The sequence below is a fragment of the Solea senegalensis genome, linkage group LG3 (genome assembly GCF_019176455.1).
Source record: "Solea senegalensis isolate Sse05_10M linkage group LG3, IFAPA_SoseM_1, whole genome shotgun sequence".
In the NCBI taxonomy this organism is placed as follows: domain Eukaryota; kingdom Metazoa; phylum Chordata; class Actinopteri; order Pleuronectiformes; family Soleidae; genus Solea; species Solea senegalensis.
Genome location: NC_058023.1, coordinates 13,574,432 through 13,601,419, shown reverse-complemented (window position 1 = coordinate 13,601,419; position 26,988 = coordinate 13,574,432). Strand labels below are relative to the sequence as shown.

General features: G+C 41.3%; 2 protein-coding genes and 1 long non-coding RNA gene across 6 annotated transcripts in view; 1 reads left to right on the top strand and 2 right to left on the bottom strand.

The window, feature by feature from the left end:
- Nucleotides 1-1,924: 1,924 nt before the first annotated feature.
- On the bottom strand, nt 1,925-21,733 carry neurl4 (neuralized E3 ubiquitin protein ligase 4). Of its 3 annotated transcripts, XM_044020307.1 has the most exons (29): nt 21,489-21,695; nt 16,754-17,294; nt 16,605-16,670; nt 16,026-16,513; nt 15,578-15,689; nt 15,404-15,492; nt 15,224-15,296; nt 14,687-14,960; nt 14,237-14,418; nt 13,993-14,078; nt 13,080-13,242; nt 12,052-12,262; nt 10,884-10,960; nt 10,583-10,661; nt 9,848-10,017; nt 9,616-9,744; nt 8,287-8,432; nt 7,849-8,067; nt 7,185-7,283; nt 6,926-7,078; nt 6,646-6,813; nt 6,369-6,527; nt 6,099-6,278; nt 5,891-5,984; nt 5,644-5,751; nt 5,419-5,563; nt 5,197-5,309; nt 4,655-4,814; nt 1,925-4,426 (listed from the first exon to the last, which is right to left on the bottom strand). In XM_044020307.1, the coding sequence occupies exons 1-29, from the start codon at nt 21,651-21,653 to the stop codon at nt 4,222-4,224; spliced, it is 4,854 nt and encodes a 1,617-aa protein (XP_043876242.1). In that variant the 5' UTR covers nt 21,654-21,695; the 3' UTR covers nt 1,925-4,221. The 3 variants fall into 3 exon arrangements, with proteins under 3 accessions (XP_043876242.1, XP_043876243.1, XP_043876241.1); XM_044020308.1 differs by having other exon boundaries at nt 6,099-6,527; nt 21,489-21,733; XM_044020306.1 differs by having other exon boundaries at nt 6,099-6,527; nt 9,616-9,741.
- Nucleotides 3,738-7,389, top strand: LOC122765854. Of its 2 annotated transcripts, XR_006360016.1 has the most exons (5): nt 3,738-3,805; nt 4,069-4,445; nt 4,642-4,830; nt 6,626-6,781; nt 6,966-7,389. It is a non-coding gene; the product is annotated as an uncharacterized LOC122765854 (long non-coding RNA). The 2 variants fall into 2 exon arrangements; XR_006360015.1 differs by lacking the exon at nt 3,738-3,805 and having other exon boundaries at nt 4,378-4,445; nt 6,088-6,781.
- Nucleotides 21,734-22,264: 531 nt separating the features above from the next.
- shbg (sex hormone-binding globulin) overlaps nt 22,265-26,988 on the bottom strand; it is a 7,632-nt gene continuing 2,908 nt past the window's right edge. Inside the window, exons 2-8 of the mRNA XM_044020309.1 lie at nt 26,567-26,664; nt 26,082-26,271; nt 25,033-25,194; nt 23,893-24,049; nt 23,584-23,714; nt 22,786-22,981; nt 22,265-22,682 (exon numbers count right to left, since the gene is read on the bottom strand). Coding sequence (XP_043876244.1) covers nt 22,549-22,682; nt 22,786-22,981; nt 23,584-23,714; nt 23,893-24,049; nt 25,033-25,194; nt 26,082-26,271; nt 26,567-26,664 — 1,068 coding nt within the window. The 3' untranslated portion in view covers nt 22,265-22,548. The remainder of the gene's footprint in view (nt 22,683-22,785; nt 22,982-23,583; nt 23,715-23,892; nt 24,050-25,032; nt 25,195-26,081; nt 26,272-26,566; nt 26,665-26,988) is intronic.

Here is a 26,988-nt window from a genome sequence, read left to right as displayed (position 1 = left end):
TTTTTCTCTACCTGAAAACAAGTCAATTTGGTGCATTATCAGCATGTATTCAAAAAAAAAAATTTGTGTGCGAGTGATGACACATATCAGTGTCCTTGAGGGGAAAAAAAAGCAGCGTAGAGAATTTAAGTTGAGACTTTAGTTGGAGTGAAAACACAGCTGAGAGCAGCCCAGTGTGTGTCTGTGTGTGTGTGAGAGTGAGAGAAAAGTGGCTGCTGCTCAGTCCTGGTATGTTGTACAACTGCTGTTTTATTTGGTCGCGTCCGTGTGTGTGTTTTGGTGCCATATGCACCCACTCTTGAACAAATGGGGTGGTCCTTATGCATCTGTGAAGGAGAAGAGTAGTTCATAACCCATCTGTATTAATACAATTGATAATGTAACATTATAGTGTGACGTGTCAATAATCGGCAAGCACAAGTGACACTGCATAGTTGGAGATTCTGCTTAGGGCCCCCTAAGGGCTTGGGCTGGCCATGCCAACAAAAGTGTTCCCTCAAAGACGCCACAAAACCTGTTCAGTACACACATTAGAAAAGTCTTACATAGTTGATTATTATGCAGTCTTTGTTTTAACTTGTTAATATCATTATATTGTTTGATATTGTTTATTATTTATTTTTTGTCCACCAGAGTTGCACTGAAAATAAATATTGCTTAAATGGCATTGAATTACAACTTTCTTTGTTTGAATTGAGTCCTTGAATTCACACAGTGCAGATATTGATACAATATTGCTACTTCAATATGATATATACTAATGTCATAGTATAGTATGTCGTCCAAAATTGCACCAAAATGGTGACAAAACGTCATAATATAGTATGTCGTCCAAAATGGCACTAAAATGGCACCAAAACGTCATAGTATAGTATGGCGTCCAAAATGGCATCATATACGTCATAGTATAGTATGTGGTCTAAAATGGCACCAAAATGTCATAGTATACTATAATCGTCTAAAAATGGAGACAAAATGTCATAGTATAGTATAATAGGTCAAAATGGTACAAAATTGCACTTAAAACATCATAGTATAGTATGTCGTCCAAAATCACCAAAAGCGTCATAGTATAGTTTTTGTCCTTTTGGACAACATACTAAACTATGACATTTTTGTCACTTTGTCGACGACATACTAAACTATGACATTTTTGTCCTTTTTGGACAACATACTAAACTATGACATTTTTGTCACATTTTGGACGACATACTAAACCCTATGCCAATATACAGCAGGAAGAGCAAGTAAGTGAGTTTCCCTAAATGTTGAACTGTTATTTGAGACACATTTTAATGGCAAGGAAGAGCTCAAGAGTCGGAGTAATAGACTCCCAAGTCAGCGGACATTCAAACCTAAATAAAAAAAAACAAACGCAAAGATAGAAAACTCAGGGTCCAACTGAAAAAGTCAGAGCTGGTGTATGTGTCACATTAAAGCTGAAAACAGATGAGTAAATTAAACCGACTATGCAACCCAACAGGATCGTCCAGCAGATCGCGATCTGTCAACGGTCCGTTCCTGTTGTGTTTACGACATCATTACTTAACGTTTGTGGGACAGGAAAGTCGTCATTTGTCTGTTTTTAGTTGTTGAACTTGAGGCTGATTCTCTCTCTTCGTGTGTGTATGTGTTCATAAATGGCAGGATAGTGCTGCCACTGAAGCAGCCTCCATTTCTGTAAAAAAAAAAAAAACACCCACTATTGGCCTTAATGAGTAATTAGTCTACGTTTTGGAAAGGTGTGATTGACTTAAGTATGCAACACTGCAATAACATGTCAGTGACCAGTGAAGTTTTTTTCTTACTTTAAATAAAATGAGAAAAAAAAGGAACCAGAAACACCAGTAGGTTTTTGTCTTTTCTTCTGTATATTTAATTTATACTCCCCACCCCCCCAAAAGAAACACGCAAACCCCAGCGATCTGTGCATACTGTCTGTCAGTTTATTTTCATTTTTTAAAAATCACGATATGATTTGTTATGTAACAGCCTGTACAATGTAACATACGGAAAAAAAAAAAAAAAAGAGGAAACGATACAAATTAAATTGTACAAAGCAGCACTGGGCTGTAAATAACCCATAAAATAATATTTTTCACATTTTTGACAGGAAGTTTTTTCTTCGTACAACCCAGTTTATCTTCCGTCGGTCAGATCGCAGCTGCTCGTAGAAGGTGTCTGAGCTTTTCTGTTCTAGAGTTTGACGTGTCAAAACTGTGACTTTTTGTCTTTAAAACAAACAAACAAAACCACAATATCTGGGTTTCACGTACTGCGGTGTGTTTGTTACAAATTGGCAACAAGACTGAAAACTATGAAACTGAATGCTTTGGAAAGCTGTTCACATACAATCAGTTGCTAGGTGGATGTTCAGGATCCAATGAAATCCTCGTATAAACACTTGTAAATGTAAATCCATGATGTAAGGTGATGTCATCGTTTCACATTCACGTGTAAACACCAGTGTAGGTCATGTTTATCAGGCGACTTTGACTCTTCACATATTGATGCTCCTCTGTGTAAACAAACATGATAATGAGGGAGGGAGGGACGTGGGAAAACCACTATACACCCTTTTTCTTTTTTTGGCTTCTGTCCACTTAACCACCTTTTTAGAAGTAAGAGACCTTTTGTTAATTAAGTGGCACCACTCGTGCGTGTGTGAGCTAACATGAAGCTACAGCCAGGAGATGTCTATTACTGAACTAACAATATCATGTTTTTATTTGTGCAAAAACATGCATAAAAACAGTACAGGTGATTGTTTTTTTTTTAACTTGTGAAGTTCAACGTTTTTGATGAGCAACACAAATGTGAGACTGTTGTTTTTTTTGGTTTTACAGGTGAAAAGACTTCAAAGATGAAGACACTGCAGTTGGTTTGTCAACTTTACGTCCTTTAAAGGTCCAGTGTGTAAGAATTAGTGACCTCTACTGGTGAGACTGCAGAGTGACTCACCACTTCTCCTACCAAGTGCTTTAAGAAACTATAGTGGCGTTTACAGACCAGAAAAGTTTGTTTTTCCCCCCACTTCAAAATGTGCAAAACTCGTCAGGCTGTTGTAGAAGCGCAAAATGACTGCCCCATAAAACAAGGCCTAAAATTCATATAAAAGGCTTATTCTAATGCTACAAAAACCAAAAGACTTTGATTATACAATTATCAGTAGTGTCGTTCAATTTCTGCCAATTATTCTTCCTTTAGAGTTACGCACTGGACCTTTAAACCTTTTCACCACGAGAAAATAGCAGAGCACGGTGTCTAAAGCTTTTCTGATTGGTTGTGGCTTCATGTTTAATACACATACACACACACTGGGAGTGGTTTACTCTTTTTCACAAGCTCTTATTTTCCAAAACGTTACAAAAGTTCACTTTTTGTTTTGCCCTTAAATATATTGGGAGCACAAAAGCTATCATTTCCATTCATTATCTTTCAAAATTCTTCGTTTTTCACAGAAGTCAAACGTTCCAGTTTTGTCCAGCGTGATTGTTCTTTAGTAAGAAGTTGATGCTGGGTTGTAAAAAAGAAATGTTAACAGGACTGATAATAATAACTTAGGCAGACTGTAAATGTGGCCACACAAAGACAGTAATGTACAGTGGGACATGTGTAAACATTATTATTTTTTTCCTTCCTCCAGTTTTAAAATCAATCACAAAGACATTCTTGGGTTCAGTCTTGGTGTCTATCTTTTTTTAAATTATTATTTTAACCCACATTTCTTTTGAGGTGACGGTCTGTTGACGTGCAGGTTGGCGCGGGGCAGCTCCTACAGTCAAACACTGACCAGAGCGATGAAGTAAGTGCCAAACACATAAAAGGAAAAACTAGCTGTTTTTGAGGGTGAAAGAAAAAAGGAAAGAACAAACCTGTTGTGTCGATGAGGTGTTTTTTTAAATCGCCCACAAGTGTCCGAAACATAAAGTGCAGGCAGTGTCTGTTCTTCTTTTAAACCACCGTAGCCCCCGACCACTGAAGGCATCCGAAAGCAAACAACCAAAAACCAATAAAATAAACAAAAAAAAAAATCAATAATGCTGAATTGTCAACAATCCACAACAGGAACAGCTGGATTCCAGAGGAGTCTCTTGCTCAAGGCAGGGGTTGGATTTTTAGTTGTCAGTTTTATGAAAAGTCAGAGGAGCGTCACATGGACATGGACGTTCCTCACCTCCCGCCCGAGTGCCTCCCTCGCTGCTTCTGCTGCTACTACGTTCACTCCACCCGGACCAGTAGTCCATAGAGGAGCGTGCCGCCCTGCTCCTTCGTGATCCACTCGATCTCTGAGTTGCTGAAGCGCGGGTCCAGTGGCTCGCTGTGGCTGAGAGTCTGGGGTCCGACCTTGTAGGAGCCTGGACGCACGCACACTTGGAACCCTACCTGAGCCTGGTGGCAGCGGTGAGAGCGGGGATCCTGAAATCTGTATGGGGAGACTGGCTGTGAGTGTTCTCAGCTCTCTACTACACATAGTAAAAGTCCAGTGTCTATTCATTTTCTGCCATTTCAACATCACTTAATGTTATACTACAATAATTGGGCATTATTTTTGTAGCCTAAGAATAAAATCTTACACACTGGACCTTTTCTTTTTTTTAAAAAAATGGCATCTTTGAGTAAAGCTCATGTCTTGCGCAGCAGGAGGACTTACTGCACTTTGGGAGCAAAGATCTCCAAGCCAGAGTAGCGCATGGTGGGGGAGAGCCGCACTCTGGGAACCTCCCTGCCGGGGGCGCTGTTCTCTTCTGGCTCACTGTAGCCGTTTGGCCCCTCCGCCTTCATCGGAGACACAGAGAAGATGGACGACATCCCTGCAACGTGCCAGAGGTATTTTGAATTAAACTTCTTCAGTCAACGTATAGCGTTGTTTAGAGCTCATGTCGCCGGACTACACACACAGTGACGTGTGTCAAAAACGACGTAGGCAACCGCAACATTGTGCTAGCAAAGGGAGACGACTGCACACAGGTTGAAATGATAAATCATAACCATCAGTTTGATGGTATTCTTGACCCCGACCGCCCCGCAGTGCTGGTGTATACACACAAACGCTCCCTCAGTCAGGTCATACGAAAGACTCGAACATAAAAAATTTAACATTGTTTCTGACCAAACAGAAGCAGAGTAATATCAACAATCAACTTTGCACTGCAGCTTTAATGTCTGACATTTAGTAGTCGGCAATTTTCCTACCGGGCAGCAGCTGACTGTGGTCTAGCGTGCGTCGCAGAGCTCCTACGCTTGTGCCGTGGTATGCGATGTGCCACTTCTTCAGTGCATTAGAAACCTCGCAGTGAGGTTTGATCCTGCAACAAAAACGAGAGCGCGTGCACTTCATGGAACACATTCATTCACTGACGAGTAAGCAAAGTGTGATTGGCTTCATTTATGGTAAAACGGGGATCGTTGTCTCACCTGAGGGCGAAACGGCACCATCCAAAAGGCAGCGCGTAGTCCCGGGGTGGCTCGCCCTTCTTGTAATACGCCTCGTCCCCTCGGAGTTTGTGGCAGGACTCACAGTAGCACAGGTTGTACTTGGCGTCTTCGCTGAAGTAGCCATCTTTAACAAGACAAAGGGTGATTATGATTTTGATGGGAGACAGAGGCGATGACGGGACAAAGGTTGTAGTAAAAACTCACCAGGTAGCGTGAGCAGGTCTTTGAAGCGAGAGCACAGTGCCTGGTATTCACAGGTCTTGTTGGGGTTGACTTCTGGAGGAGGCGTCCAGCACACACTCTCTTTGATTCCTGCACAGAAAAACCTTTAGGACTCTGTAGACTCACATGTTCATCATGCTTGTTTTGGAGACCTTTTTTTTAATCACTTTTAAAATTAAATATGTTAATGAATCTATGGTCTGAGCAGCCAAGAAAACTGCTTCCTTACCATCGACCATGTCTGCCTTCTCCATGTCGCCCTGACAACGGGTTTCACCACTGTCTCCGCCCACAGCTTGCACATTGTTTGTTACTATTGTGACCTGTTATGACGAAAAAAATGTTAATTTGCATAATGTGTGATTATAGTCTCTCTACAAAAGTCAATTTTAATAGAATTGTGACATAAAAAGGATACAACTGAAGTGTGTGCAGACCTGTTCACACTGGCCGTAGAGGTCGATGAAGGGGTAACAGGGTGAGGGGATGTCCTGTGCTGCCACACCCTGGTCCATGCCATTGACAAAGAGGTGGAGACAACTGTTGGCGTCCACCAGCAGACCCAACACCGTCCCCTCTGGACAAGTGTCCAGATTAGGACCATAGTTCTCACAAATCTGAGCAGGAGAGCAGAACAGTTGTGAGAGGAAAAACTTCAGTGACACAAGATTTTGTGCCTTTGAGTGTGTGTGTGTGTATACACATACCTTTAGTGAGTTGTGGAAGACAGAGTCTCTCTGCAGCAGCCAGGCAGAGCGTTTCAGACAGCACGCTGTGGAGGGGAAATTGAGCCGGTCGGGGGAGTGACCTATTACTCCCAACGACAGCGATGACGTCCACAACGGATTTAGACGGTCGATCTGAAACTGGTAACCAAACAGAAGGTGGTGATACACTGATACTGAGATGAATTACTTTTCTTGATCCTAATAATGCTTTTTTCTCTCTCCGTCCTTTTTAAAAGGAAGTCAAAGTGTGTCGTACCTGGAAGAGCTGCTGGCGAGCGAGCGGCTCCGCGGTGACCAGCAGGCCCTGGTTGTAGCTCGACACCCTGGCTGCCGTCAGGTTCTGGTTTGACAGCTGGATATTTTTGCCGTGGTTTTCCAGAAAAGCCATGACGGTGGGCACCAGTGCACACAGCTCTGTCTCAACCTAAAGATGGAATAAAGATTTGTGTAGAGTCTGTTAAAACCTGTGTAGTACAGTTTTTTTTACGACTATTAAGTTATTTTTATTAATATATGCTGCTTCCCAAGCCTCCTACCTCTCTCACGGGAGTGTTGTCCTCCTCTCCTTCACTGCAGCTCTCTGACGTCAGTGACGGCTCCTTGACGCTCTCCATGTCCTCCATCAGTGAAGAGCTGACGATGGACACAGCGGTTATACGCCCGTACAGGTCCAACACTGCGTACACATTCTGCAAGAAGCGAGAGAACAGTGTTGAACGGCAGCGGGGAGGACAGAGTACCGCGACTCAGCACGCAGATGTGGATCATTTTAAATATGTGAGACTGTGTGTGTACCTTGGACACCGCAGTAGCAGCAGGTCCCATGTCTTCTCCGTCAATGAAGATGTGCATGGTGTCATCGCTGCACCTCTTCACACCCACACGGTTCCCAACCTGGAAGCGCACATCAAGTCTCAACATCTACTGTTTGCGTTTCACTTGACTGAGACGAAACATTCAACAGTTTGTAACAAAGGAAGAATAAAATAATTGAACAATATCAAGCTGTAATCACTTTTTTTTCCAATTAAATTTAATATACATACATATTTAACTAGTGACCGTAGTATATCGCTCTATAATCAACAAGGTTACATGTTCTTTTATATGGAACAATTACTGTAAATATTTAAGTTGTAAGACTCTGGAACGACTATAAAATGTTACATCAAAAAAGATGAGATTTGACATTTAAAAAAAAAAAAGCTATTTGGGGCCTTAAGCTTTAAATCAATAAGAGAGACTAAGCTTAAAAGGAGAGTGAGTCAGAGGAAAAGACACAAGCTTCAGGCAGATATCCACTGCCTGAAGATACTAATCTCTTTCTACTCTTCTCAGAATGTCTCTGAATATAAGTGCTGATAAGATTTTATAATTGAAGGTGATCCATTAAAAGACAAAAAAAAAATGTACGCGAGGAGCTCGGGTCACAGCACGGAGGGCAGACGGTGCAGCTTACCGTCAGTCGGTCCAGTGAACAGCCGTAGTTCTGGCGCTGCAGCACGCCATTGCGGCGCACCTCGGAGCCACAGAGCAGCCAGGTGACCTTGGTGCGAAGATGCGGCAGAGAGGGCGAGAGACCCGACAGTGGGCACGACGGCAGCTCCGGCGGTGCGAGAGTGGTCACGCCGATGTGCAGCGAGCCGCTCCACTGCTCGTCCACTTCATCAATCCTCACCTGCAAGGAGACAGAGGTGGAAAGTAAAATCAGGCAATGGCGATTATTCAATATCACTATATACTGCAATATTATTGCCTTCAATCTCCTATCATAAAAAATAAATATAAAAACTTCTCAGACTTAAACTCAGAGCAAAACTTTGCAGTATTAATTGAATGATTTAAAACAACTGTTATATCGAGCAGCCCTATTAAATGACTGTGGACAGATTCTTACCTCAAACAACTCATCTGCTTTAAGTTCCTTGGCACTAAACACGATGCCATGTGAGTAACCTCCGACTCTGACGGCCTGGCAGTCTTCACCGAGCAGCACCACGTTCTTACCGTGTTTACCGTGGAGCCGATGAGCCACGCCTGCTACTGCGCACACACACAAGAGACATGGACATGAGGCTTTGAGGACGTTTAATATGACATTAAACCACTAAACTGGCCTGTCATCCATTCCCATGATGTTGTACGGCTAGGACTAGGGCTGGGCGATATGGACTAAAAGTCATATCTTTTAGCTGAATGGCGATGCTTGATATATATCTCAATATTTTTTCTGTGATGTAATTGGGGTTTCCCCAAAGCATTATAGCATATTAGATAAAATGTTTTCCAGAGGCAAACCCTTTAAAAAATAAACAAACAGACTGTTATAAGTTTAAGCTACATGCCAAATGTCAGAGGTCACTGAAATTAAAATGCTCCTTGAAAAAAAATAACAAATCTCTTTCCTGCATGACAATAATACACAGTAATTAATTCAAAAATACAACCGTTACAATTTTAACAGAAACAAAAATGGACTTAATAAAATTGGAAAAAAAAAATTGTAATGAAATTACAAAATAATCTATATTATGCATGTATAACAATAATAAACTGAAAATTAATGGGTTTGAACAATTTTCACAATTATTTCACGTAGATATTTAACACAGCTTGTTGATATGATAATTAAATAATGTCTTATATTTTATTATCAATATTGACAACTTCGGGCTTCCATATGTCCAAAAGTGACTGACAGTAATGGAAAATAAGTCAAAACTCTGTAGTGTGTGAACTATGAACCAGCTAGTTCCCGCCTCCTCAGCACGAGCTGAATGATAAATCACACCAAGAGAGGCGGGATTTAAGGCAGAAGAGCCAATCATCAGCCGGTGTCATGATTGAAGCAACGACAGCAGAGGGAGGGGAAGAGGATGCAGCCGAAGCAAGCGCAGAAACGGAGCGACTGGAGTGAGGGGTTTGTGCAAAACTGAGTGTGGGTGGTGTTGAACCCTCTCACTGGGAAAAGTGTGGGTGTTAAAACACCCACATCTCCCACGGGTGCCCTGGTGTGTGTGTGTGTGTGTGTGTGTAGGGACTCAGGGAGAGGGAGAGGAGAAATAGGTGCGCACTTGCGGGCCATGTATTGTCATTTTAACGCAAAATGAACTATATCGATACAAGCGATATTGTCCCGTGTTATATGTCTTTTAGAAATATATCGATATATATTAAAATATCAAGATATGCCCTAAAACAGACAAAACAGTCCTTTTAATTTTACCTGGTGAGTGGATGGGGAAGCTCTTTTCCGTGATGTTGCAAGTACAGAGGCTGTTGTCCAGTGGACCCGAGGAGCTGGTGATGGACACCTGGACACACTGACCATACAGGTCGACCACTGCAAACACTTCTGAGGAAGAGCGGAGAGATGAAGCAGTTTGTGATATTTAAACCTCCTGTGTTTGCATCCAACAAGTCCAGATCTGACATTTTGTTAGAAGTGTCTCCTTTACCTGGAGGGAGACCTGAGCAGGCGACGCCCTGGTCCACACCATTGATGTAATAGTGCAGGTCGCCACTGGCTGAGCGCATCATGCCTATCCTTGAGCCTGTGGTCAGAGAGTCCAGGTCACAGCCGTAGTTGTTGCGCATCGTGTTGCCATCCTGCATGATAGCTGTACCACTGTGGAAACAAAAGATGAGGAAAACCTTAATATGCGTTCTGTTTCTAGCAGCTCCACACATTCTACAATTTAAGTCCTTGTTTTAAGGACACTTAAAAATGCCAGCCATTAACACAAACCTCCAGATGCATCATTTAATAACTAAAAAAAAAATCATATTTTTTAGACCACCACCCGAAATTAACAGCATTGGTAATTATAAAAATCATTTCTTTATTGTTCCTGTAATGGTTTATACGACAGTATGTTGAAGCTCTTTAAACAAAATGATATTTTTAATGCTAAAATACAATTATTGTTATCCAGGAATTTTGTACACTGTTTTACAAAATTTACTATAGTTATAATTATAACTATTTATTACCATAACTATAACTAATTATAGTTGTTCACTTGCATTCCTGCACAGCAAAAAAGGTTTAAGTGGTTGAATGTTGTGCCAAATAAATAACAATAAAGTTCTAAAGTATTTGTTTTTCCCTTTTTATGACAGGTGGTCTAATAAGCACTGCACATGGATAGTTGATAAACCTTTTCACATATTATCATATTATATATCACTACCTCAGCATCCAAGTGTCGTAGTCGATGTCGGTCATCGTGTTTGGAAACTCCAGCTCCTCTGGTCTGATGGCCGTCACTCCTGCACGCACACACACACGCAGCATAGTAGATGAGTGCAACAGCAGTGATTACAGAAGAAAAACTAATTGTGAAATGATCTACTCCCATAAATGTGCTCAAGAGAGTCTCTGGAGTGTGTGTGTTTATTTTAAGGCAATGCTCCTTTCCTTGTATTTGATCTATTCTTATATGTGGAAAAAAAACCACAATGCAGATAGATTCCTTGGTAGAATAACCTCACCTGCTTCTATTGAACCCGACCAGCGGTCCACCATCTTCTGAATGACGATTTCAAACAGCTCTCCTTCTCGAAGGCACCTACGACATGAAGATGATACAGAGATGTTTCAGCAAAGGACAAATTCCTATTTTTTATATCAATGTTCATATAGCATTGGGGGGTGAAGTGGCTCAGTGGTTAAGACCGGCACCCTGTGTGCAAAAGACTTCATGGTCGCAAGTTCAACTCCACCCCTGGCAGGTTGTACTCAATTACCTTGTAAGTCGCTTTGGATAAAAGCATCTGCTAAATTACATGTAATATAAAATATGAAAACAAGTTCAATCTAATACAAAAGGGTGTGTTCTATTATTTTAGGGTAATACTACAATTTGGGATTGTTTGAGGTCAGTGGTCATGACATGGAAGCTATGGAACGTGATGCAGTTAGCGAGTGACAGCCATTTGATGGATTTGGATCTGAGAAATATCCAGCTTATAACTAACTTGGGCGCTGTGCCAGCCGTCATAATCAGAAAATGCTCTATACAAGCCGCTGATAACCACTTATAATCAGGTTAATATCAGAATTTGACTGTCCATATAAACAGAGTGAAATGCTGAGTTTACATTGGCCTGTTTTTATGCTCGTAAAAAAACATTTAAAAAATAAAGGATGTCATTTAGAAGTCAAATGAAAAAATAGCAGGAACAACAGATATGGCACGTAAAGGAGCCTGAGCAGACTGATGAGAAAACCACAACATTCCCTGACTTTGTGCAATAAGCAAATAATGACAATAAAAAAATAAGAGAAGCAACTTTTTGTATTTCACACTTTTTGATCCTACTTGGTGCATCTCTGAGTGCTACCTGATGCTGAAACATGTTTTTGACAAAATGTCATAAGAAAAAGAAAAAAAAAAAGAAAAGAAAAGAAAAAGTATGATGAAATTATGTATTGTAAGATGAATATATGTATTCTGTGGGTAATGGGGGCAGGACTAGATAAGCTTTTGCTTCTCCCGCTTTCCCATGCGGTTATCACTGGTTGCAGGAGGTGTGGAAACTTGAATCTGGAAAAACTCCCTTCAAACTTGCTAAGAACGCTTCTTAATTTAAATGACGGACGTAAATATAAACCCAGAAAAACATGACGGGAAAGTTATTCGTCAAACCGTTCCATCACCTGTTGGAAATGACAATGGCATCGTTGAACTCGCTGCGACAGTTCTGACGGAGGGCGGTGCGCCCCCCGTTGGTGATGACAGCGTTGGTGCCATGCAGCTGGTGGAAGCGCAGGTCGCTGGTCGTGGTGGCCCCGCCTACTGAGCAGGGGCTCCCAGGAGACATGGCCGTGGGTCCCTCTGAGCTGTCCTCCGGGAGAGGAGGGAGGTCCACTGAGATGTGAGGAGATATAAGAGGTGAAATGGTTACAACCCTTAGAATCTTAAATCCAGCAGTTTACTCTTGCACATTTTGCAGTGTTTGCATTGTCTAATGTTTTATATTTCTCTTTACCTTTTTATATTTTAGGTGTGATATTCATTTATAACAACATAAACACTTCTCGTTCACTTGAAATGGACCGGGGCCAAGCAGGTGTCAGCCAATCAAAATGAATTATGCAAATACAATAACACAGGCACTAGACAATTAAATCATGTTTATGCTTTTAGCTTTTAGACGCAATAGTTTCCCCCCGTTGCTGATGTTTTTTGTGCACTCAACAAACGGGCACAGCGGACATAGCTGTCGAATATATTACCGATTAATGGAGTATTTGTTTGGTCCATAAAATGTCAGAAAATTTGAAAATTTTAGAAAATCAGTGTTTCCCAAACCTGGAAATTATGATGTTCTTGAATATCTTGTTTTGTCCACAAACCACAATTTTTCATTGTTTTAATGATTTCTTTGTCAAAACGGAGCAAAGAAACTAGAAAATATTCACATTTAAGATACTCAAAAATCTGAAAGATTTTTTTAATAATTAAAAAAACAACTCTAAAACCGAATAATCGATTATCAAAATAGTTGACAATTACTTAAGTAATGGATAAATAATCGGATAATTGTTGAAGCCTTACATCACATCACTATCACTTTAGGATTGTTGCTGTAGCATTTTAGCCATGAAATTCTTTATGGGACAATCAAGTATATCTTGATGAATTATTTTCTCATGCTGTCCATTCCTCTGCCTCACTCTCTCACCCATGTCATCCATGATGGTGGCCTGAGCGGCCTGCCCATAGAGGTCGACCACAGCGTAGACGCTGGGAGGGACATTCCAGGCTGCTGGACCCTGAGGCACACCGTTTACAAAGAAGTGAAGGCTGCCATCTTCTTTCCTCACCACACCTACTGTGTCTCCTGCCTATAGGAGGGAAAACATAAAAATCCATAAAGACAAACCTTAATGAGAGGAAAGGCTCATTGGGATGGGTAAATAGTAGAGATGCACCGGAAATTCGGCGACCGAAACATATCGGCCGAAAGACTTAACGCCAAAACAAAACAACCGATATTGTGATGACGCATGCGGAAACTGGGGCCAGCACATGCCCGTCTATTGAGTCTGTCCAAGATCAGTTTGGAACATGGTGGAACAGCACCTATATAATGCTAGAAGGTCTCTTTGCGCAAAAATTTAACTTAGCCACATACAGCGCAGATATTGAACTCCCCTGCACTTCATTGCGACTACTGTACTCAATCCTTGTTATGAGGATCATTATTTGGATCTGGGGAAATTATCCAGGCTGCAAAGGATACGGAGAGCCCGCTTGGTGACGGAGACACAGCGCAGGAGCGGTGAGCTGTGTGTCTGTTTGCACCAGATGAGATCCTCCTAAATATTTTCATAGATTCTTAATTGATTTATTCTTTGAGGCATTAATATTAATCTATATATCTATATATACACAGTATAATTGTAATGCCTTGACCTTTAGTGAGGTAAGCACACACCATCACAGCCATAACAACAAAATTAGATTAAAAACAACAATGGTACAGAATTGGCATAATAATTTATTTCTGTTTTTCGGTTTCGGCCAACAATTTTCACTTCAGTGCATCCCTAGTAAATAGGAAGGGGGAGTCATGAGAAATAAACATGGCTCACCTTGAGTCGGTCCAAATTGTGACCATACTCGTCCAGGATTGTTGTTCCATTGTGCATCACGCCGTTTCCCGTCATCATCCACGTCCCTAGTGAACAACAAAGGAAATTGAAATTTTTTTGTTGTGACACTACAGTTGCATCTCTGACATTTACAGACTTACGGAGAATGCAAATTACTTTAGCATCCAACTCTGACATAATGAACAGAGATGAGCCTTTTGAAAAACATTTGTGCAATTTTCACCTGAGCGTAAGTTAGTCATGGTGGAGGGCAGCTGCAGGTATGCAGGGTTGTGCGTTGTGACACCGATTTCGATGGAGCCCGCCCATTTGTCCACCATTTTGTCGATGCGAACCTGGAACACCTCGTTGGAGCGCAGGGGCCGGCCGCTCAGGACCACACCATGGTTGAAGTCATCAGTCGCACTATAAAGACAGTGTAGTCAACTTGTGTGTGCAGTGAAAAATGAAGGATTTATACATATTCTTCACCGCAAACTTGCATAACGTTTTTACACCTAAATCTACTGGTGACATATATCCAGCCTCAGTGCCTGCAGAGGCACTGTCCTCAGCTTTAAATGATAAAATAATTCAATTTGTAGGAGTGTTTAAATCAGGCTGCAACAAAAATCTCTGCAACTTAGTAAGTTGTACAATAAAAGATGACCCAGTGCAAAGGAGATGGACTCACTGTGGCCGCAACGCCGTCCTGCCGTCACTGATGATAGCAGCCTTCTGGCCACAGTTTGGGTGGAAGAGGAGGCGGTCAAGACCCTCTGGGTCAGGGGTGAGGGTGAGAGCCGGTCGAGGTCGACCCACATCCGGCGATAGAGCCCTCATGATGGCGTTATTGCGTCTGAGGCGGTCGCTGTGGTTGTGGTTGTGAACTATGGTGACTTTAACGGCCATGCCGTAAAGGTCGACCACGCCGTAGACCACGCCGGGCGTCTGGGCTGCAGCAACACCTGGGACAGAAACACCACAAGGTCAAGAAAAGAAAAAGAGGTGTGTTCTCAACTCGTTCTCAAAATGCTGATCTTTAGAATCAGTGCATTCTTTTTTTTTTAGGGACAGGTAATCAAAAAAGTAAACTTTGAAGAAAACTTACATAAGTAATAATCATCCCCATTCATCAAATAGTAATAATCGGTAAATGCCAAAGACAGCCCATACGATTCATGTGTGTACTTCTACTCAGCACTGACAGCTGCATCTCAATGCGTCTCACCTTGGTCGATCCCATTGATGTAGAAATGAAGCGCTCCACTGGCTTTTCGCATCAACCCTATGTGATCGCCCTCCTGAAACGTGAGGGGAGCAGTTGTTTTAAGCACAAACACAGATTCACTTTCGCAGTAGGAGGCAAAATGAAATGTGTATGTGTGTGTGTGTGTGTCAATGTCTGAACCTGAAGTTCATCAAGGCTGAATTCACAGTATTCCCTGCGGGTTCCTTTCCCGTTGGTCAGTATCCCACAGCCACTCATCATGATTGTACCTGGTGAAAAAAAAAGTCCATAGTGTAACCAATAACTCAAACAACTCCTGTTTTGTTTCTGTGCATCTTCTGTGCGTTATGTTACCTGAGCGCAGATTGGTCATAGTTGCAGGATAGTCCAGGTTGTTGGGGTTATGTGTGGTCACACCAATCTCTATAGAGCCTGACCACTTATCGACCAGTTTATCAATTCGGATCTTAAAAAAAATATATAAATAAATCAACAAATGTTATCTTTTGGTATGACTAGTCTTGATTAATAAAATGAAGTGTTCTTTGTGCGGCCTCAGGCAACATTTCATACTTGGTATCCGCAAACATTGACATTAAATGCGGTCTCAGATGAGTTCAGTGAGAACCATCAACAAAGTGATTTTAAACTTCTTCTTCTTCTGTTGTGGCTGACCAAACAGAGGCAGAATAACAACAAAAATCACCAAAAGTTACTTTGTAATATTTCAAATAACTGTAATTTAAGCTTTATATCATGCATTAGTGGACATTTTTGCATTCAGCTGTGTGATTGTAGTCACCTCGAACATCTCGTTGTGTCGGAGCGGCCGGTTGGTCATCACCACGCCGTTATTGAACTCATCCAGTGGTCTTCTTCGCTCCGCCGTCTTGTTGTTGTTGCTCAGTTTGATCAGTGTGCCGCACTTCTCGTGAAAAAGCAGCGCGTCATTGGTGGTCATCCCACCTGTCGGAGCTCCTGGCCCCAGCCCTCCATTACTAGCAGGACTATTATTGGTATTTCCACTTTCTCCACCACCTCCTCCTCCTCCTGTTGTACCTGTCCCACTGTCACTGTTCACTGTGCCTCCTGCGCTGCTGCTCCCTCTGCCATTTCTGGCTGAGGAATCAGTTCCTGCATTTCCCACTCCTTCTCCTCCACCACCGCTGCTGCTGCCTCCTCCCACTCCTCCTCCACCGCCACCATCTTCCCCCCCACCCTCATCCTCAGAGCGATAAAAAGATACTATTGCATTGTTGAAGACATCGAAAAGCTGGTGCTCTGTCAGAACTGAGGATAGAGAGACGAAGATGAGAATGGACCATCGATGCTGGTTGTGTTACAAAGTGTCCATCAGCTGACCTGAGGTGGATTTTCTTACCTGTGTCAGGCTCCAGATTGTTGGGGAACTTGTCTGGTCTGCTGTGACTGCAGCTGAGCTCAGGCACTGTCAGGAAAACAGTCAAATGTATACAATCAAATAAAACAATCCAACAATGAAACATGATAGGTGGTTAAAATCACAGCTACCTTCATCTCCATTGATCATTCCATTCATTGCTGCCACATTCATCAGTGCCGTAATCCCTGTATCTTCCCGACCAACACACACCAACACCTCTTCCTCCTCCTCCTCCTCCTCCTCTTCCTCATCCTCATCATCATCATCAGCAGCTTCCTTGTCCTGCTCTATTGTCTCTCTCTCCCTCTCTGCAGAGGGTGGCGGTGGCTCACAGCTCACCACTGTCACTTGAGTGCACTTGCCGTACAGGTCCACTACTGCCCACAGCTTGGGCGGCAGGCCACTGGCGGCCGCGCCGCAGTCCTGCCCGTTAACCCAGAGGTGGAGCTCGCCACGGGAGCTGCGCTGAATGCCCACGCGGTCGCCCTCCACTAGCTGGTCAAGGTCACGGCCATACTCCTCCAGCACCGATCGGCCGTCACGCAGCACCGAGCAGCCCGACACAATCCAGGAGCCCCCTTTGAGGCCTGTGGCACTGCTGGGGAAGTCCAGAGCAGCAGGGTCCAGAGCAGTCACGCCAATCTCAATGGAGCCGCTCCACGAGTTCACCTGAGGTCAAACGAGAGAGGCTCAATTAACATGTACATCAACAACAATTTTGACAACAACCATGTTAGCTAAAAGTGCTGACACATTAGTGCTGCAGACTGCAGAGCAGGATGTGAACAGTAGAAGACTGGAGTAAGAAAAACAGTAACAGCATCTGTTACTCTGATCATCTCAGTGAGTGAGGGAACATCTGAGCTGTGAGTGACTGTTCAGTCTGGTACATAGCTCAAAACTGGAAATATCTATCTATAGAAAACAAAGTGTGTTCATATAAATGATCCGTCGTGTTATTTTTAGTCATTCTGTCAGTGTAGCTCATAGAGCACTTCTTTGAAAATAAAGCAGGACAGAGTGGATGCTGAGTAACATGTGGATGAAAGATGTGTTGATTGCATGAATACTAAAGTAAATAAATACAGTATCACCATCATTCCATGTCCAAAATGCGATGTTTTGAGCATATTAATGGATAACGGTAGTTGTGTCCACATCCCATCCCATTGAGACCTGGTGCAAGATACCACATCAAAGAAAAATAGGAAGAGCATAATCCATCCAGCCATACAGCAAGTGTTGTACATATTTTTGACGACAGCATGCAAGTTTTGAGCATTTGATTGTGTCAAAACAGCAATATGAGGTAATTCTGCAGCACTTTGGTCTTTCTCTTTAGTAAAAAAAATTGGTTTTGTTTGTAGACAGCCAAAAAAAATCCTGATTTTTTCTCCATAAAGTTACATAGATATGGAAATAAGAAATAAGTCAAATTATGAATCCCATCACAATTGCAATATTTCAGAACAAGAGCAATCTTTTTCAGTTTTTCTTTGATTTCAACAACCAGCACAGATAATGATGTTTTCTAGCTGTGACGCTGAAACATAGGCACATAGAACATAGAATATACCATGTTTAAGCATATTTAAGCTTTATTGCCACTGCAAATCCAACACAAGACTCAACAACATGAAGATGAGCTTTTTTCACACAAAAGCCTCAGTGCTAAACTCCTTGTGTCTTTGCACGACATTGGAATACTATCACATAACAAGCAGCCTGAGACAGATATCATTTTCCTCCCAGAAAACTCAACATAAGCTCACAATAACGTGATATTATTGATCTCTGGGGGTTAAATTCTAATTTTCATGCCGTGTCAGCTATAACACAGAGTCCATGCAGCAGCTGAATATTCAGATTCCTGCACAGAGACACTTCAGCCCAGCATAAGTTCACTAAGACAGGGGCATAAATCCACATATTCCCACTCTGGAGAGTGGGAATACAAAAAGCTTTTTACTTTGTGCATTATGTAAAAAAAAAAAAGAAGACAAAATAAAATATGATCAATATTCAGCCAAACCTCTTTTCTTTTCCCAGTGTTGCCACAGGACTGTAGTTTAAGTTGGCAGAAAACCACACTGATGAAGTGACCTTGAGCATAACATTGAATCCAGACCAGCTCCTGGGATGTTTTTCCTGCATTAATTCACCTCTGTTGTTCCAAAAAGAAATCTATTTTGAGATTAAATTATTATTTTGAAAAAATGCCCTGCCAAGCTCCTCTAATTTGATCAATTTCCCAAGTGTCCTGCTGAACTCTGTGGCAGTTGCAATATAAGGCAGTGTGCTACTACAGCCTGTGTATCTAGGTTAACAGATTTAGTAGTAACTCAGACTGACCGGGTCGCTGTGTGGAGTAGACAGACATCTCCTTCCCTTGCTCACTCACTTATGTAACAGCAGCCCGTGGGTGTCTGCCTCATACCATCTCTCCATCTTCAAAAATACAGGATATAACCATGAAAGCAGAGTAGAACCAATGAACTGCTTCATAAAATAATTAATTATTAACTGTTCAAAAGAAAAGACAAAGAAGCATTCAATTTTACTTATTTGTAGGTCAAATCAGACAATCAGGTTTGGCTAAAACAGTGAAATTGCTATGGTTACCAATATTAATTGAATTCATTGAATTTGTAATTTACCAGCTATATTATTCTAACCTAATTATCCCCTAAGGGGAAAACTGCAGACAAAATGATTAGAAGACGTTTTGCTTCAAAACTGTGAAGTGCAATTTTCAAATATAATGTCTGTTTCATTCAAACCATTGTCAAATGAGTTAACACAATGCTGGTTAAGCCACACATTAAATATAGTTGGCCTCTATTTGTAAAACCAACCAGTTCTTCATTTGCCCTCTTACACCAGCCTTCCAACTTCTACCAGTGCAGTTTCATGGATGTCAGTGAATAGAATGGGCAGTCATACCAATGTTTGCCCTCTATGATGGAAAGTTATTGATTTTTTTTAGACCGGCAACGTGTGTCATGACAGAGCATGAGGCTGTTTATTGTGGAAGCTTTCATCAGATGGAGATATAGATAAGAGATAGATAGTCCTTTAGACGCTAATAACCTACAGTGGACGTTCAGCTTCCCAAGCACTCATGCACTCATGCATGGTTGATTTTTGGAATAACACGTACTGTATCTGCGCCATAGTCTTCCTTGGTCAGACACACACTGTCTTTTCAAGGTTGTGTATGTGTGTATCTGGGAGCTGCCATGTTGTTAGAGGCTGAAGACATAACAGACAAGCCATCGGACTAATACGAACACAGCCAAAGTGTAAGCAACACTGTACAGGCACTGACCTGATACAGAAAGTCATGACAGAACAATGTTCCAAAACACCATTAACCACTGATAACAACGCAAACACCACATGTTCACACATGTCACATTAAAAATAAACAAAAGCAGCATTTTTAGATTGGGTCAGTACATGATGAGGGCAAAACAAGGTATACGTCTAAACTCAATCAAACGCAACATGGGGCAACTGGAAAAGGAATCACATAATATGTCTTATTGTCACTGTCCAAGTTTTTTAAAGGTACAATTTTATTGTTGGAAACACAATTCATTCAAACTAGGAACTGTTTTTTACAAATTAACATTTTATGTTTTTTCGACCCTGATCTTAATCCAAATTTCAACCAAACTACATGCTAAAATAGAGATATCTGAATACACATGTATAATACATGTATAATGTTTTTTTCAAAGCCATTTTTAATACAGGTATGTTGAATACACCCCTCTTTTGTATGCAGGGATTGCAACAGTTGTTAAACAATAGTCCTGAATCCAGATCAACACCAAAATGTAATCTTTCATATCTAAATAATATATTAAATAAACCTTTCGAGCTATGCTGCACATAGACAGCGATATTTTTTTTATTACTTTTTACAAATACCTTATAGGTCTCATAAAGTAAACAGAGAATATGTGGCTCAATGTAAACAGTAGAATAAGGACTGTAATGCAGACTACATGGTCAAATATCAATGTCAATATCAAAGTGGTATAAGGAAGGGGTGATAATAATGGTATTAAGACAGTACATGTTACAATCATGGTAAATATGTGGTTTCATGCAGTTCACTTCTGGTCATGTTAAAATGAATGTGTTTTGTGGATGGATCATGTGTACAAGCTCAGTCCTTGAACATGCAACTCTGAATGTTATTTGTAAGAAAAGAAGAGTAGAGCAGAGGCTAACTGAGAGCATGTGTGATATGTATTGTTTGTGTTTAGCCTTTGTGTAACAGTGATCAGATAGGAACACAGCTGCAGCTATTAGCCATCAGCACAGACTGGCAGACTACGGCACTGGTGACTGTCATTCCGCCACAACAACACTAAAGACAGAAAACACAGCCCCGTTTAATACAACCCCGGCTTAACTGAACTCCTTATGCTCAATTAAAAACACCGGGTCCTTGACAACACAAGACAGACACTGTAGCACTTTACAGAAATGCTAACCCCGGCTAGCCTGGTATCAACCCGTCTGGTGCTGCTAGCGGCTCATAGCTAACTGCCTCCACAGAGGCACCATGGGTAGGTTGCAGTTAGCACAGTGGTCCGAATAACATGTCTTCACATAAGACGGTGTTAATTTAACGACTCTGATGCGGCTAAAGCTCTGACTGTGTGAGTACTTCACCGCTGAACAACCAAGTCACTGTCGCTGTCAAACCATGTAAGCCGCCCGAGCAGCGGGAGCTCCAGTCTCTGCGGACAGTGACAGACCCCCGGCCCGTCCCAGCAGCTCTGCTCCCCGCACTCCCGCTGCTCTCGCCCGGCTCGGAAGATGCAGCGGCGGCCTGTTGTTGTTTACCTTCTTGTCAATGCGGACGGTGAAGACATCCCGGTCCCTCAGCGGCTCCTTACTAAGTACCAGTCCATGGTTGAACTCTTGGACTGGCTGGTTGCGCCGGGCGGTTCGGTTCGAGTTGGACAGGCCGATAAGCTTTCCGCTCCGCGGATGCAGCTCCGCCGCCATCTTCAACGGGCGGCCAGTATTCACGACAGTCGCACTTTGCGACAGTACAATTATGATATCCGGTAGACGTCTACAAATCGCACGACAGAACCGCGCCACACCCTAGTAATTTAAATATGAATGAATACATTGAAACCAAAATAACATTAATGTTTAAATTTATAATGTGGGTATAATTTAAACTTCAAATAAATAAAAAACTCACTGACCAATTGAAGCATGGGGTGATTTCACACTTTTTTATGGCAAATGAAAATGATTTCACCTCAACTTTACACATTGGTCATTTAAATCTTCTGTTTTATTTCATGTCTGATTTTGCAGTTTACGTATTAATTAAATTCTCTCTGAATTGGTTAAATGTGATTTTAACTAATTGTGCTAATAAAGCATTGATCATTTATAATCTTAAATGTCTTCATGAAACACACCCTATAAACATTCATATTACTAGAGACAACGTGAAGGAAACTCTTGATGGAGCTGTTCAAACCTCCATTTGTGTAAAAAACATTGTGTGTAAAAATCCACTAGAGGGGGCAAAATCCACCTTTTAAATCTCTTCTCTCTTTACCCTAGCCACTGTTTCTTATTAATGTTTGCACACAATCTCAAAATGGAATCAGCATTTTAATTGTGTCTCAAATGCATCAAAATCTTCTGTAATTTTTTGTTTGCATGCACCAAGGTCGGGCTCACATTTCCCAAATTAATCTGTTTATTCTGTTAAAATTGTCCATGAGGATGTCTATTGAAAAACAGATTAATATTTTACACCAAACTGTAAGAGGTCAATTGATACAAGTACTATATTCATATAAGGAATTAGAATTAGCTGCCGGATTAGAAGGGCACCCACTGAAAACATCTACCACTTATTTTCTGTGTGCACTTTCTATGCAGGGCAACTGTGAGAGAAGACTGACTTTTGTTTGCCAGCTAAATCTAGATCCAAATCCTTCCCCTGGACCTGGATTTTCTCCAGACAGCCTGTCAGGAAGTGGGAGCCGACGTCGTCCTCACCTTCGCCTAAAAAAATAAACAAAACCTCATGTGACTATGTATTGCAAAAAGTCTGTAATTGTCCAGGTGAATTGGAAGAATAGGGGATACTGTTGTTGTTTATCCTCACCCAGGAGACTTCCAATGGCGAGACGGCCATTTTTCCATGCATCGAAGACACCAGGATTCATCAGTGAAGTGACATGTAAATCAGTGAGCTTGGGATGTTCTTGAAACACTTCCAGTAAATCATTGAATCTTATCACCAGTCTCTTTAAAGTGTTTTTCATAGTCGTCTTTTCTTTGCCATAAGAGAATGTGACCATCTACAAGTTCAAGAGAGACAGAAAATAACTTAAGTCATGTAATGTCATGTAAGCTGCTTAGTCTAATTAATATTTACAGTACAAACTATAAGAACGATCTGTGAATTAGGGCTGCACAATATAGCGAAAATGAATCATCATCGCAAGAACAACCTGCAATATACACATCACAAAATATAAAATATATTGTACGTGTCACAAAGACTGCTTAAACTGCAATACGTGTATATTTTTCCTCATGCAAGCCCAAAGAGAGGCATTTTTCCTTGCACTCCTTTCAACCAGCCGAGGAACATCTGCACATCTTTGAGTCTGGATCTGTGAGAGATTTCTTCCTCTCCTCTGACTGAAATGCTTGCTTACTGTGTGAATTGTTGGGTTTCTCTTCTTCTCTCACTCTAATATTGTAAGGTCTCCTCCACCTTGCATGTAAAATGCCCTGATATAATGTATGTTGTGATTTGGTGTTGGCTACATAAATACCATTTTATTTGGTGATATTTATCACATCACATTGTCATCGCAAATTGCATATTTTCCTCATATGGTGCCCTACAGTGAAATTGACTGTCGCTCATATCTGATGTAATGTATACACGTACCTTTGTGTCATTATTGGCCACCAAAGCGACCGTCAGGTCTTGCCCTGGAGCCTTAAAGCTAAAAATGGTCCCATCCAGCTGACTGAAATCTCCCTGCACTTCAATACTGATACTTGTGTCAAAAGGGAAAACTACAAAAGCACAAAAGCACAATAAACATATTAAAAACACATGCACTAAATTAGAGATAAAAGGAAAAATGTACACTAGATGCCTTGTCATGAAAGGAAATACTATCTAGTCTAGTTGTTATTTAATGAGATGTAAATACTAGCTCCTGTTCTGCACAACTGAACACAATTTTGTCACCTGAGGTGCTGAAAATGGCAAATCCAGTGCCGGGGAAGTAGCTGCCGGGCTTGATGTTTTCATAGCAGGGCCACAGCTCCCCCATCTCTGTCTCCCAGGGGATGTTGAGGTCTAGCCAGTTGCCCTTCCGCACACAGCCATCCATGTGTGGCTCAAACTACAGCAAAGAAAGCAACACAGCATTTAGTGGGAGGAACTACAGGACGAAGAGTGCGAGGAAGAGCCAACACCTGTGGATGCTTCACAATTGTCAAACATTCAAAAGTGTTTGTGGTCGGTCTTCACCACACTTTTGCAATTAATTTCTTTCTTATATACTCAGGTGCAGGCAACACGGTAATACTAAAATGATCAAAACAGAGTAACAAAAAAGACAGGAACATGCAACGCCACAGTGCAAATACAAGTTGTCGAAGACAATTTATCAATTGATGATGGACTTGGAAGTATTTCTCCACTGACAACATAGTTTTGCATCTTTAAAAACATTTATTTCTTCAAAATTAACATTTGTGCAATTGTTTTAAGACTAAGTTCAGGAGTGATGTTTGCAATAAAATAGTAGAGCATCATACTGACACTACAAGAAGCATAAGCACTGAAAACTTGTCTCAATTAATCAGAGGGAAATAGTGACCACTATACAGCCACTTACCAGCATTTAAATGCTGTGTGTAGCTACAAAATATAGTGTTTCATCAAAATTAACAATATGTTTTATTTTATGATCTGTATTTGTGTTCATTTTCTGCAGATAGTTACAAAAAGTACAGTATGTACTGTAGAAATGTTAATGCTTAAATGTGAAGGACTTAGCAACATCTAGTGGTAAATTTGGATGTTGCAGTTAAATATCTTTCACCTCACCCTTCCCCTCCCTTCCAAGCATGAAAGAGAACCTACAGTTGGCTTTAGTTCACAGTAAATAAAAAATCCCATAAAATGATGGTCTGACATGACAGCCTCCATGGAGAAGACCTGTTCCTAATGTAAATATAAAGGGTCCCTTCTGTGGGAACATTTAGGTGATTGTACAAAACTGTATACACTGGACCTATAACGGGAAAAAAAAGATCTACACATCAAGTGAGTGCACTGGCATGACATAAAAAGAAAGAAAAAGGAAAAGAAGCAGTGCACCTGAACCAGCAGCTTGTCCTTGTTGATCAGGATCCCGCCAAGAGCCAGTCGCATTTCCCCTAACATGACCCTCCTTTTCGGTTGGGAATGCATACCAACCACCACCTTACTGGAGCCGTCCACTTCCAGAATCACAAACATTCCTTGGTTGCTCACTTCCAGCTTGGGGACACCAGGAGAACAAGAATGTCAGTTCCAATACAAGTCTCATACACTGTATATTATAGAGTACCGCTTTAAAGCTCAAGTGTGTAACTTCTGTCTTCAAAACGTCGGTAGCGTGACCTGGGGCTGTGCTCTCATTGGTTACATCCAGATCCGCGGCCAATCAAATCAAATATCCGGCAATGAATAATGTGATGTCACAAACGTGTGACACGCTGGTGAATCTTGTCTGTGATTGGAACGTCTGACAAGATGTGTGTGAGTTTTCATTGACGAGACAAGAATGGACGTAAATGTCAGTGTGTGGTTTGTCAGACGTTCAAAGTACACGCGACATCTCTGCTTATTGTGCGCGTAATCTGTTAATCAAAACCTAAAAATGAGTTGGTCCTTGCTTCAAGACGATTTACGCTCCAGCCAATCTATTTGGTTGCGGCGCACCACCGGCGGAGGAAATTTCATGTCAAACTTAAGTGTGACACTGTTGTATGATGAAGTCGGCATCAATTCATGAAAAAAAAACTGTTGAAAAGTTGAAATATGGAGATTATAGGTTTCTGCCCAACAGTAATCTCCAATACTTATTGACCAAAATGGATTTGTTTAACTAAAACTTTTTTGAGTTTTCTTCGACTAAAATTGGACTAAAACTATCATATATAGAAATGACTAAAATGTGACTAAAACTGATAAGCGTTTTAGTCCAAAAGACTAAAACTAAGACTAAATCTAGAATGGCTACCAAAAACAACACTGCATGTGCTCAACTCATTTGAAAGTGATTCAAATGTAACATGCATTTGTATGCATTTGAAAGTTACACACTACAGCTTTAAATCTTTAACAAATGAATCATTTTGCCACATTTGGCACTGTAAACCTACTGTGTGCCACTTCCCATCATTGAGTTTGGGGCCTCCTTCCACACTGATGAACATGCCCTCCTGGCTAATCTGCATCAGAGGGATGCCCTCATTCAGGGACAAAACAAACCAGTCCTCTCCCTCCTTGGTGTCTCCGTAGAAGATGACACCCTCGGGGTCAAACGTCCGCACCTGAAAGGACGACTTGATGCTGCAGAGATTGAACAGTACTGATTAGATTTAAACAGGGCCCCTGTTTAAATCTAATCTAATCACTGACGGGAGGTCAAACGTATTGAAAGCCAATAAAATGAAGGTTAGTGTAATATTTATGCTGATAAAAAAATAAAACGAGGAGCCAGGAACGAATCTCCCAACAGAATTACTCACTTCCCCCTTCACCCACTTCAATTGTCCTCTTGTGAGTTTCCAAGTTTCTATTCAAATATGTGTAACCTCACACAGGTCATGTTGTTTCCGCTAAGCTGTCGTGTTGCAGTGTTTACCTTTTGACGTCGCTGAGGTTGACTGTTGCATGGACCAACGGCCTCCAGATGTCTCTGTTCTGGCTGAGGTGGACGGGGGTGCTGCCGGGTACTGCTGTCTGAAAAACACAAGTCATTCAACAGCATTAAACCATTCTTTCATTCCCCATCTTGTTTCCTGACAGATATTCTGATTAGTAGAACACTTAAGGAATATAATGAGGGGAAAAACACTCACTGTGAAATATTTGACTGTACAGTCTCAGCAGATTAGTACATGGATATTTAGAGTTAATTACCGTGTCCTAGATGCTGTACTTTATCATTAGGTTACTTAATCTTTTTATCCTGAATTACTAGAAATTGACAGCCGTACCTAGTTTTTATATTAGGGATTTCATAATCAGCTTTACTGGCAAAGTATGAGTGAATATAGAAGGAAT

Bases quoted from the DNA above. Each gene is read 5' to 3' on its own strand.
- neurl4 (XM_044020308.1), bottom strand. From the start codon at position 21,653: ATGGCGGCGGAGCTGCATCCGCGGAGCGGAAAGCTTATCGGCCTGTCC. The intron at 15,297-15,403 runs GTTCAGACATTG...CTCACGTTTCAG, and splicing joins TCAGCCTTGATGAACTTCAG to GAGGGCGATCACATAGGGTT. The intron at 4,427-4,654 runs GTAAGTCCTCCT...CTCCCCATACAG, and splicing joins ATCTTTGCTCCCAAAGTGCA to ATTTCAGGATCCCCGCTCTC.